Here is a 12,146-nt window from a genome sequence, read left to right as displayed (position 1 = left end):
GGCTCTGCCTCTCCCACTCACTGCCAGAGCACCCCCCATCTCCACCCAGGATGCTGCCAGCCCAGCAAGGGCAGGCTCCTACCCTGTGGTAGGAGAGTGGGCTCCTACCCAGACAGCCCCTACCTTGGCATGGGTGCCAGGACACAGGACCAGGATGGAAGCATGACCTCCATCCCTGGGTAGGCGAGGGGGAACTCGCTGGCCTTGTGGGGTGGGCAGGCTGCAGCACCCATCAGCACCCATCCAAACCTCCTCTCCCACATCTCATCTCTTCCTGCAGCCTCCGACCCCACCAGCTGTGAGGCTGTTATCAAATCCCAAAACACCTCTGCCCTCTGGAGTAAGAGCCTGCCAGGAGTCCCAGGTCAGACACAGGCTTGGGCTTCCAAAATGCTGGGAGGGAGATGCCAACCCATGTGGGCCTGAGCTGGCAAGGCCATTCCCAGCAGGAGGGACCGGCATCCAGGCCTATCCATCCGGTGCCACCACACACCCACATCCTTTGAGATGCCTCTGGCTCATCCCGAATCCTCCTCGACTTCCCCATGTCTGCCATACCAAGCGGCATTCCTGGGAAGGACGGCCGAGGGGGAAGCGGAGCAGAGGAAATATAAACAGTCCTGTGCAGCTACGCTGGGGAACAGAAGCATGAGAGCGCCGAGTGTGCGGTGCTATAAATAGGCAGCCCAGAGTCAGGCCAACTTTTTCAAAGCTTCCCACGGTCTCCTTGGGAATGTGGGATGCTGTGGACCTTCCCCCAGCCCGGAGGAAGCCGCTGCCGAGGCTGGGAGTCAGGTACCCCCAGGGTGACCCCAGCGTGGGATACCATGATGATGAGGTGTCGGGGGAGGAAGGCTAAAAGTCTCTCTATGTCCTGATGCGCCTTCCACTGACAATGACGAGTGGTCTCCAGCCAGCCCCAGACTGACAGCTGGACCCTGGGCACTGGTGGCATGTTGGGGTCCATGGAGTCCTTCCTGGCTGTGGATACAGCTGGGTCACCCCAACTTGGATCTCCACCTTGCCACAGCATCACCCTGCCACCACAGCGATGCTGCCCGTGGAGACCCTTTTCCTGCTGCATCTCCCACTGTGGCGGGCACTGATGTGACCCATAGGACGGTGGCCATTGTTTGGGAGAAGGGCTGGAGTCCCTCTCCCACCCCTGGGACTTGGAGCTGGGCTGGGACAGCATCAGGTGTGCTTGGGCTGTGAGCCCCAGCTGCTGCCCGTCACCGCGTTCTGCCCCCAGCACAGTCCACAGGGTGGGGGGACAAACCCACGGTGGGGACAAGCCTGCAGGGACACTCTCCCAGCTGTCCCCAGGCACCCTCAGCCCCAGCCCTGCTCATTAAAACAGCTCATTACGACACGAGCAGGAGCGTGTGCCGGCCCGGTGCGCGCGGCCGTTCCCTCGCCCCCGGCCCTGCCGAAGCGCCGGCAGAGGAAGTTTCTCGTGAGAACAGAGCCAGCTCCTCTCCATCCCACACTAGCCGTGCTCAGCAGCAGCCCCACAGCTTCCCAGAGACAGCTCCTGTCCTGGTCGTGTCCCTGTCCCGGGAGCCAGGTGCTGGCCAGTTGCACACACAGCCCCTGGCACGAGCGCGTGGGGGACAGAATGTGGCCCATGGGTTCTGTACCCAGAAGAAGGTGGCCAGGGCAGTGGGCAAGCGGGGATGCCACCGTAGAAGCCCACGCCGTACCCAAATCACTGCCCTGCCCTGTGCCAGTGACCCACCTGGGGATCAGCTGGGGTATGGGCACCTTCCCGGTGCTCCGACTCCCTGCTCAGCACTGTGTCCCCTGTCCCACCAAGGGCACGGCCCGGGGGGACATGGGATGGAGGTTTGGTGGGGTTGGCACAGGAATCACAGGAGGGCGAGGGCAGGAGCAGCGACGCTGAGCCCTGGCAGAGCTGAAGCCGCGAGGGAGAGGATGTGACTCACTTCCAGGGAGAGGGTCAAGGCGAGGAGGGCGACCACCAGCACCTGTGGGAGGGGAGAGCTGGGGCAGTGTGGCCTTGGGAGGGGATAAGGCAGTGCACTCACGAGATTCTTCGGAAGGGCAGCAGAGCTCGAACCTGGACCCAGCCAGGCAGCAGCAGCATGGCTACATGGGGTGGCACAGCAGGACCCACTGCAGCCCTGGCACCTACACTGCCAGTACAGGGGCACCGAGGAGGCACAGAGAGCAACAACAGGGTGTGAGCACAGCCCTAACGCTCAAGTAAGGGCCTGCAACGAGGGGCTGAGCGTCCAGCAGGATGAGGCCACTGCTCTCCCAAGGGAAATCATGGCCCCGGGTACATACCAGGCACCCCACGGGGTCAGCCAGACCCCGTCCATGCTGCTCTCACTGCGTCACACACACACACTGCTACTGGGACATGCTCAAAATAGCTGCCACGGGCGTAGCCGGGAATGGGGGGTCAGGCCCTGGCGAGGGCATGGCTGGGGTGTGGGCAGCCTGCCAGTCGCCCTTGCCACCCACCCTCAGTCCCCTGCCCCATGTGTGCTCCATCCACAGTACCCGAGAGCAGCATCAGGTATTAGGAGGAGAGACCCCTCCTCCCTGAGCCTCTTATTTTAGCTCCTTCTCATTCTTTTCCCCCTGCTCTAAAAAAAGGAATGTTTAATGAGGCAGGCTTGGCAAATTAAGAAAACCAGCCGGAGGAGCAGCCCAAGGCCGAGGCCGGCTCTTGGCACCACAGAGTGCCGTGGAGAGCCGGGGGAGAGCTGGTGGTGCCAAGCCCTCCGCCTGCTGCAGAGGAAACCCAGCCCGCGGCGCCGTGGGGGCCAGCCTAGCTGGAAAAACCATCCCACCGTTCACCTCTGCAAAAAAACAGGCAAATTCTAAGCCAGAAGCTCCTGAGGTGCTGGCACCACACCACGGCTGTGGCATCACCTGGTTCTGTAACCGCGCTGGCCTGGGGGAGAGAAGGAGCGTTTCCAAATTAACCAGCCCTCCAGCAATGGGGAAAAAAAGGAACAATACCCAGGAGTGTTAATCCCCTTGGCTAAGCAAGCTCTGCGCAAACTTCCAGAGGATTTATGGCATTTTAAAGTTTTCCCCTTCAGCGCAGTACTTCTCAAAGACTAAACATCTCCATCCACTCCAAGCTGGCTGGGGCAGGGCCGCAGCAATGAAGGTGCATATTTCTCTTGGCAAACATGGATCCCCGGCCCCGGGCTGGATCAGACAGCAGAGTGAGCTGCCTGCTTTGAACAGCCACCATCATTCACACGTTATTTTTAATAGCTCAGCGAGACAGAGTCCACCCTCCCCAGGAGACTTGGCTCGAGCCCATCGCACTCACGGCTCCGCCGAAGCACTGTTAGACAAGCCGACAGGTCTGGCAGGGGGAGAACTGGGGGGAGGCGGGGAGGGGAGCACTGGGGTCACGGATGGATAGACACAGGATGAATTTGGGAGCAGGGAGTGGGACCTTCCAGCCCTGCCAAGTGGCAGCTTGGAGCAGGAGAGTGTCACGGGGGCCACTGGAGGGCTGGAAGCACTTTGCCCTGGCTTGCCAGCATGTGTCACCACTGGGTTTATGTTTAGATATTGTGGTGAGGTGTTTATAAGGCTGCCTGAAGGGTCAGGGCACCATTTGTACCCACAGGAAGCACCCAGGGGCCTTACAGGAGCTCAGAATCCAGGTTGTGGGCAGGAGCAGATGGAAAGTCCTGGTGCAGTGCTGGAGCACTGGCTCCCTCCAGTTGGTGCCCAGGGTTACCGCTGTGCCTGAGCACAGTGGCTTCCTGAGCCCATGGGCAGCAGGAGAGGCACCAGGAGCATCAGAGCCTGCTGCAGCCATCTCACCCTTCTCTCCACTGCATCCCTCCCTTCAGGCCCACAGCTGTCAGCAGCCAGAGCCCCCAAGCCACAGGAAACCTCTAATAAGAGGCTGTTTGAACTTGACGTCAAGGCTTAAGTTCTCTGCTTATTTCCTAATTGCTGTTATTTGCTGAGCTGTGCAGATCTGGCCGCCCAGCCCTCACCCTTGCCAGGTCCTCATCCCCAAGAGCCTTTGGTCCAGCTCCTGCAGGGCAGGACAGAGCCTGGGGGCCTGCAGAGCCCCGGAGCCCACAGCCCCTACGCTCCCTGGGCTCGGGATTGCTGCCTGCAGTGTGCCAGGGCATGGGGGAGATCACCAAACTGGGTGGGAGGGCACTGGCGCCAAAAAGGGGACAGCCCCATTCCCCCTGCCTTCAGTCCCTGCCTCCATGTTGCTTCTCCCAAGTCCTGCCCCAGCTGGGATGTTTTGGGGGACCAAAGCCCACCCCCCCCAGCAGACACCCGAGTCGGGCAGGGCTGCCTGCAGCACACCCAGAGGGGACGGTACCTGGGAGGCAGCTGGGCTGGCTCGGGGGTCAAAGATCCGCAGTTTCTTGTCCTGGTGAGATAAAAGAAAACAGAGGAGGGTTAAGGACCCTGGGGCCAGTGGGATGTCAGGATGTATTAGGCAGAAGGCTGCAGCAAGCAGCCCCTCTCCTTCCTGCCCATCACTCTCCTGCCTGAAGTGTCTATTCCTATGGATGGCTCGCATTGTGTCCTCCTAGTCCTGCCCCACACTGTGGGCAGGGGTGCACGCCCAGCACCCCCAGAGCCTCACCAGGACCCCAAGACACTCTAAACTGCTCCCAGAGAAGGAGGGAGCCTCCTGAAGTACAGCCAGGGCTGGACATCCTGGCAGTGCTGGAGGGGAGCAAGCCCTCTCCTGCCTGGCACCCCTGCACCAAAAGGGGCACGGGACCCCCTTCACAAGGGCTGGCAGGGCACAGAGGCAGCAGAGGGGTGCCCCGGTGCCAGCCTTACTGCCAGGGTGCTGTTTGGGGAGCACACACTGTGTCAGCCACACGGCACAGCACGGGGGCTGCCCCACATCCCAGATGGCACAGCTTGGTGTTGTACCCTCTGTGCCCAACCCGCACGCTTGGCAGGGGGCTCCAACCACAGCCGGGACTCCAGCTTAGCCCGCACTCTCTGCATCCTTGGCCTCCGAGCGCCATCCCGAGCCCACCGGCTCTGTAGGACCGCCTGCGCCCTTAGCAGGGGCCGTGCTCTCAGCCTGAGGGCTGAGTCTGTGCGCTCAGACCTGCTTGCTCAGCCTCCAGGCATGGCCTGGGGGGCTTCTGGCTCGGACGCTCATCTTGCACACTCGGCTTGCCCGCCCGCCTTGCCCGCCCGGCCGCCGTGCGAGCCCCGCAGCGCGCTCCCGGCGGGTCCCGCAGCGCGTTCCCGCGAGCGGCCGGCGCCATCTAGTGCCGCATCCCAGCGGTACCGCCGACATCATTCCCGCCCTTTCCCACCCCGAAACTTCCCGTCCCTCCACACTCCCCGTCCCTGGAAGTGTTCAAGGCCAGGCTGGGTGGAGCTCTGAGCAGCCCGGTCTAGCGGAAGGTGTCCCTGCCCACGAGATGAACTTTAAGGTCCCTTCCAACCCAAACCAGCCTGATTCCATGAAACCAAGTACACCAGGGTGCAGCTGGTGGCCAGCCCTGTCATGCTGTGCCACAGTGAAGTCGCCCACGTGTGCCACTCACCTTGCAGGAGGTGCCAAGGAGGTGGCCGTCTCGCTTCCAGGTCAGGCTCTGCAGCTGGTCCCCGTGGGAGTCCAGGGCTGCAGGAGGAAAGCAGGGTCAAGAAGGGTCCCTCCCACGGATGGGGCAGAAGTCATCGCTCTTCCACCTGGAACACTTCCCAGGGGAACTGATCTGTCCTTTCTGAAGGGCTGGTGGCAGCCAGGACCCAATGAGACACTGCTGCGTCTGTGCAGGGAGCGTTCCTGCGCTGCTGGAGCCCCACAGGCCTGTGCTGCCACCCACCTCCTCTCCCTCTCGGGTTAGCTGAGGCCTGGGCAAGCAACCACTCACAGCATCCACATCTGCCCACGCCCTGGGACGTGCAGGGAGAGGGACACCCTGGGCAGTACCGGTGCCTTTTACACCACTGCACCAGAGCGTAGGGAGCCTGTGCACAGGCACGAGGGACTGCGGCGCTCCCGGCCCAAAAAGCCACCCCAGCTGCCAAGATCAGGACTTGGGCTCAGGCACCAGCACTGCAGATCGACATTTCGGGCAGTGATGGCCTTGCCTACCTGTCAGGGGCTGCTGCTGCCCCAGGTCCCAGACGGTGACTCCCTTCCCTGCGCCGCTGGCCAGGACTCCATCCGCCGTGGGGTGGAACTGCAGCACGTCCACTGGGCCCCCCCCAGGCCCCAGGGTCAGCCCCGCGCCACTGGGCATGTCCTGGCCGCTCTCGGGCAGGCGCCACACCTTCACCTGCAGCCCCAGGGAGAGGTGGGTCAGTCCCCAGGCAGGTGAGCAGGACCCAGCTGGGTGCCTGGGCTTGCAGCTTTTCCAGGCTTTGGTCCCTGAGGACACCAGGTGAGCCCTGGTTGCAGCTCAGATCCCAGACAGGAGAAGGCTGATCCTTGTCTGACACCATCTGCTCTGTCCCCCACAACCTGGGGATGTCCCACTCTGCTCCCCAACTATGCTCCAACCCACACTCCTCTTACTCCCATCATTCCGACCCCACCTCCTCCAGGACTCCACAGTGAATCCCAGGGACATGCTGGAGGACACGAGGTGTCCCCTTGGGACCCCTATCACTGAGCACTCACCATCTCATCAGCAGAGCCTGTGGCCAGCAGGAGCTGATCGAAGGGTGAGAAGTCAAAGTCTGTGACCACGTCTGGAAGGAGAAGGGCAGAAGTTTGTCCCCACCTTCCCCCCTGCAGACAACATGGCAGCCCCTTCCCTCTTCCCCAGCTTGATTCCTTCCCTACACACACACATGTGGGCAACCAGAGGCAGATCCAGACCCACTGAGGCGTTTTGGAGCAGCTCAGCTTTGCTGTGAGTGCCTGAGCCATCCACACTGTCCATCAGGTCTTGCACCCCTTCGGCAGGGGATGGGGGCCCTGAAGGCATCTCCCTGTCTAACCCATCACCACCCACACGTGGCTACGATGTCCAGATGCACATCCCCCTGAGGCACAGGGAGCAGCACGGACAGCACAAGGCTGGCTGTGCTGACCAGATGCTGGAGGCCATGGCCTGCTGGAGCCATGCTGGTAACAAGGCTCCCTTTGTAACACCCTGGCTTGGCATGCCGGCAGCAGGGACACTCCTCACAGCTCCGGCAGCAGGGCCCTGCGGGAGGAACGCTGGCACCATCAGCAGCAGCCCCTCGGATGCATTTGGCACGCTCGGAAAAGTAGGTCACTGTGTACTTTCCTGCTTCCAGGAGACAGGCCCCAGAGGCACGAAGAGCAGGCAGCTCGCTCTGCTGCATCCGCCTGGGAGGAGAGAAAATCCCTTCCCTGCTATGGAGGCACCGCTCTGGCACAGCACGGCTTCAAAGGGCTCGTGCTAATCCCATTAAGAAGCCATGGATGGTGGGTTGGCTCCCAGGCACCCCTCCGGCACTCCCCGGGAAGCAGCAGAGCTCAGTGGCCGGTTTGCCAACACAAGGAAGCTCCCGGTGCCAGAGGCCGAGGTGGCACAGGCAGGGCATGCTGTGCAGTCCTGTGGCCATGCCAGGGCACACACACAGGAAGGTGGCGCTGGGACTGGGTCCCATCTTGCTGCTCTGGTGTAATTTTGGGAAGTGGGTGTCAGCACACCCCAGGCTGGCACTGCTGCTCCGACAACCAGGAGAGAGGCAACCTGAGGTCCCCACAAACCCTCCCTGTGCCCGGGCAGGAGGCAGAGCCCTGTTCCTCTGCCAGCAGCGATGCTGCCAGTGCCTCTCCCCTGCAGCACTTGCTCTGTCCACGTCAGAGCTGCTGGTCCAGCCTGTTCCTCCCGCCACTGCAGCCAGGTACAGCTGTGGTGATGCCATCCCCAGCCTGGCACTGGGTGTACTGGGAATTTCAGGGCATGCAATGAGTAATGTGGAAAGAGTGCGTAGTAGAGCGTGAGGAAGAGCTACATGTCCAGGCTTTGTTGCAGCTTGAGAGATGAGGGAACATGGATCGATTCGGCTGCAGCCCGGCAGAGTCTCCTGTGGTCAGCACAGCTGCAGGTGCCTTGTGCCTTATGAGCCTCATGAGGGTCACCCTGCCCATGGGTGATGGTTCCCTGGGAATCCAGCAGCTCCCCATGCCCCCTGCCTGGCAGGCAGCCCACCACAGCCTCCAGGGCTGGGACTCAGCACCAGAGCCCCTTGGCACAGCCCACATGAGGCCAAATGCCTCCTGTGGAGGTGGGACCTGACACCCACCTGAGTGGCAGCAGAGCTGGGACACGGTCCTCTTGCCCCCATCCTCGCACTCCAGCGGCACGATGCCCAACACACCTACGGAAGAGGGCACAGGAGCAGGTCACCAGCCACCCACCAGCCTGACCATTGCCTGTGGGATGCTCCCAGGAATCCCCCAGCCTGGGATACAGTGGGGGGCACCCAGCTTTGAAATGCAAGCCAAGAGGTGTGGGACTTGCAGCACTTTTGAGGATCTCAGGGAAAGCCTCCTCCCCTCACCCTCGTGTCTCTGGTGTCCGTGGGGCTGATCCCCCACCCAGCCCCACAGGGACAACTGGGACAAATCCATCCCACCCCATGAGCTGTGCAGGGGACTCCTTGTGCCTCACCTGCTGCCTCGGCATTGAATGCGACCCAGCAGCAGCTGGACTTCACGTGGTTCCCACAGGATGCGATGGAGCCTGCTCGGATACCCCCAATCCATGCCTAGGATGGAGAGGGAAAACCCATGTCAGGAGCTGCCTCTGTTACGGTGGGGCCTGCTGCCATGGCCAGAGCACAGCTGGAGGGGAGACAAGGGAGCATTGGCACTGCATGGCTAGAGACCCTCAGCCCCAGCGGAGCTCCCCTGCCGATGGAGACCTGGAGGCTGCCAATACCAATGGGATTGTGCCAGAGGCACATTTGTAGGGCACTATTCTCTGGGATGGCCAGGGCAATGCGGCTGCTTGTGCTCCCAACGTGAGGTGCAGTCCCTTGCTGGGGTTGGAGGATGGCAGGCAGGAGCATCCTGGCTCCCAGCACTGCCTCTCCCCAGAACTGTCCCAGCCCTGGGCTCTGCCACTGAGGGAAGGGCTCAGAGGACTTTGTGATAAAAACTTATGTCAGGGAGTCTGGGATGGGACAAAAGCTCTTGGGCTGTGAAGCACCACAGGGTCAGGCTGTGGCTGACTGAGGCAGCAAGCTTCCCACATGGACACGCAGTCAAGGAACTCCATGACAGCTCCAATCCAAAATCCCACTGTGCAGCAGTGGGAAACATCCCACTACTACTCCACAGCTGAGCACTGTACCCGTGGGGCACTGAGACACCCTGCATCAGCCAGATCTGCTCAGATATCCGACCTCAAGTGGCCACCAGGACCAGGAGCTTCCCGGCGCACCCGGGGCCAAGTCCAACCCTCGAGCAATGGCAATGGCAGGTGTTTCACGGGTGCCACCATGACTGTGTGCCCATGGCAGCCACTGGCATCACGGAGAGCTGCAGCAGGTGTCTGGAGCAGTGGACACCCCACAAAACCAGGCAGACACCCTCGAAGGGGAGGGAGCTGTGTACATGAGCCCCATTTCCTCTCCTTGCACAGCTTCCTTTTGAGGCCTGACAGGGAGCAGCGGTTCCTGCAGCACTTCCTCCAGCCCTCACAGCTTGGTACAGACCTCTTAACCCCTTACCTGCCAAAGGGAGGTTCCTCTGCCTGCACCTGGTGGGTGGGCAGGGGGCTGCAGTAGGGATGGGGAACAGGTCTGGGGCATGAGCAAGACCCAGGAGGAAGGGTCCTACAAACTGGATCCCATCACTCTGCACTAGTCCCTCGAGGGGGGACACCAGCCACCTCTGGTCCCCAGCTTCCAGGGGTACCACACAGGACCCCTGCACTGAGGTTTCGCAGAGGGACCACTGAGCTGGTCCATCCTGGCCCCACAGCTTCCTTGTGCACAGGCAGGAGCCCTCAAGGAAGTGATCCTTCCCTCAGCCTGCCAGCACGGCCAGGAAAGCATATGGAACCATCCTGGCTACATCCCTAGAACAAACTGTGAGCTCTCAGGGGGCATCTGCCAGCAGAGCCCTGCAGACGCTGCCTGAAGAGACTCAGAGTGATCCCTCATGTTTACACTGCGCTTCCTGATCCGGCCAGGTCAGGTGTCTGCCTGAGCCTCCATAAACAACCCTCTCAGCCAGGGACCCAACAGTGTTTCCCGCCGTGACACCTGAGATGGGTTTTGAGACGAGACATCCACCTCCCACCTCCTGCCCCGCAGAGCTGGGTGATGCGGCCTTGATTCCCAGGGATACGTTTCATGCTGGGTGGCCTTTTGGAAAGGCCACCTTGCACAGTGGATGCCTCCTTGCACACAGGGGCAAGAGCCCACTGTCCCTCAGAACAACCCCACCATGGGAACTGACCCCAGGGCAGTGGTGACGGGGACGTCCCTGCCTGGAGGATGCTGTACCCACACAGCCAAGTGTCCCAGCACCCACACCCCCCAGGCACACACGCTCCGCCCTGCTAGGGGCTCATCTGAACCCTGAGGGTCACAAACATTTGTCCAGCTGAGATTTTGATGACCTGGCACCTGTCCTGCAGACACACCAAGGCTGGCACGCCACGGGGAGGGGGGGATGCTCAAGGCTGGGACAGTGGCAGGGGCCACTACGTCCCCTCCTACAGCTGGAGCTCAGAAGGATGTTTTGGGTGCTTACCAGGTGTGCAGAGTTGTGTGAGCATAGGTACAAGGATGGCTTGGGAAGTTACAGGGAAGGAGTACACTGACATCCAAGGGTTGGGAGCAGCACCAGCCTCACTAATGGTCACGGTGCTGAGGAGATGCTGGGAGTTCCCAGCTCGGGAAGCCCCCAGAAGGGCTGTGTCCTGATAATGGTCCCCAACGAGGCTCATCTGGCATAACCCACCCCTGACCCCATATCTCTGCCAAACCTGCAGGGACAGGGATCCAAGGGAATGCCCTGGCCAAGCTCCACAGCCTTGTGGAGAGCACGGCAGGATAACCTGCTGCCAACACCATGCGAAGAGGTGGATCATGACACTTGGCACGATTGGGGCTGGTTATTCATGGGGCTGAGACGAGCTGGGCACCACATGTTGCCCAGCCTGGCCTCAGCAGTTCCGAGCTGTGCAGCCCATGGGCAGGGTGATGGAGCTCAGCACCATCCCGCGGGGCCCAGCGCTTCCTCTTTGCCTGCGGAAGTGGGGCAGCAGGAGTGGGGTGGCAGGAGCGGGGTGGCGGGAGCGGGGCCCAGCATTTCACGCTCAGGATGCGTGGCTCCCGCGCTGCCCGAGAGGGCCGACCGAGCACAGGTGAAGCACCGAGCCGAGCTGGGGTGGCGGGCAGCAGGAACCGGGGATGAACTGCCCGTGGCCACCCGTGTCCAGCGGCAGGAGGGTGCAGCATCACGGAACAGGTACCCCACGCCAGCAGCTCCCGGCCGGGGGGGCTGCACCGCTCCGGGACAGAGCTGGGGCTCCCCACCAGACCCACCTGCGGAGCGCCCCGGGGCCGGGAGCCTCCGGTGCCAAGGTGTGCCAAGGAAGGGCCGCCCGGGCGATGCACCCTCAGCGCGGCCGGGGGACCCGGGCACGGCCCTGCCACACCGGCGGTGCCGCAGCCGCGGGAGCTTGAGCCGCGCCCTGCCGGTACCGCGGGGCCGGTCCTGCCCTGTCCCTGTCCGTGCCCGTGCCTGTGCCCGCCGGCAGCCCCGGCCCCGCCGCCCCCGCCCGCACGGTACCGGCCGGTCCTACGGCGCTCACCTCCCTGCGGGGCAGCCGGGCCTCGGTGTGCCGGAACTTGGACGCCTTGAAGCGGTTCATGGCGCTCCGATCGCGCCGCACCGAGCCGTGCCCAGCCCAGCCCGGCTAAGCTAAGCCCAGCCCAGTCCAGCCCAGCCCAGGCCGGCCCCGCAGCTCCGCCCGCCCCGGGGCTGCTGCCGGTCCCGCCCTCTGGGTCCCGACACGCCCCCGACACGCCCCCTCCGGACCCCCCGCCCCACGTGTGTCCCGTGTCCCCGCTGTCACCGTGAGCGAGGCACAGACCCCCACCCCAACTCCTCAGGATCCCCATCAGAGCCTCCAGCCCCGGCGTCGGAGTCACTCCGGCGGTGACTGTCCCGAGGGGTCGCCAGCCCCTTCCCTGTCTCC

The 12,146-nt window shown here is 62.7% G+C and overlaps 1 protein-coding gene across 2 annotated transcripts in view; it reads right to left on the bottom strand.

Moving 5' to 3' along the window:
* LOC113967686 (mitochondrial import inner membrane translocase subunit TIM16-like) overlaps window positions 1-11,874 on the bottom strand; it is a 38,004-nt gene extending 26,130 nt beyond the window's left edge. For both annotated transcript variants that reach the window (XM_027683482.1, XM_027683480.1), the window contains exons 1-7: window positions 11,760-11,874; window positions 8,601-8,697; window positions 8,233-8,307; window positions 6,629-6,699; window positions 6,101-6,284; window positions 5,547-5,623; window positions 4,346-4,396 (exon numbers count right to left, since the gene is read on the bottom strand). In XM_027683482.1, the coding sequence (XP_027539283.1) occupies window positions 4,346-4,396; window positions 5,547-5,623; window positions 6,101-6,284; window positions 6,629-6,699; window positions 8,233-8,307; window positions 8,601-8,697; window positions 11,760-11,819 (615 nt within the window). In that variant the 5' untranslated portion in view covers window positions 11,820-11,874. The remainder of the gene's footprint in view (window positions 1-4,345; window positions 4,397-5,546; window positions 5,624-6,100; window positions 6,285-6,628; window positions 6,700-8,232; window positions 8,308-8,600; window positions 8,698-11,759) is intronic.
* Between the last annotated feature and the right edge of the window lie 272 nt (window positions 11,875-12,146).

Source organism: Neopelma chrysocephalum, unplaced genomic scaffold (assembly GCF_003984885.1).
Source record: "Neopelma chrysocephalum unplaced genomic scaffold, ASM398488v2 Primary Assembly neopelma1_65, whole genome shotgun sequence".
In the NCBI taxonomy this organism is placed as follows: Eukaryota; Metazoa; Chordata; class Aves; order Passeriformes; family Pipridae; genus Neopelma; species Neopelma chrysocephalum.
This window is presented reverse-complemented; position numbering and strand designations above follow the sequence as displayed.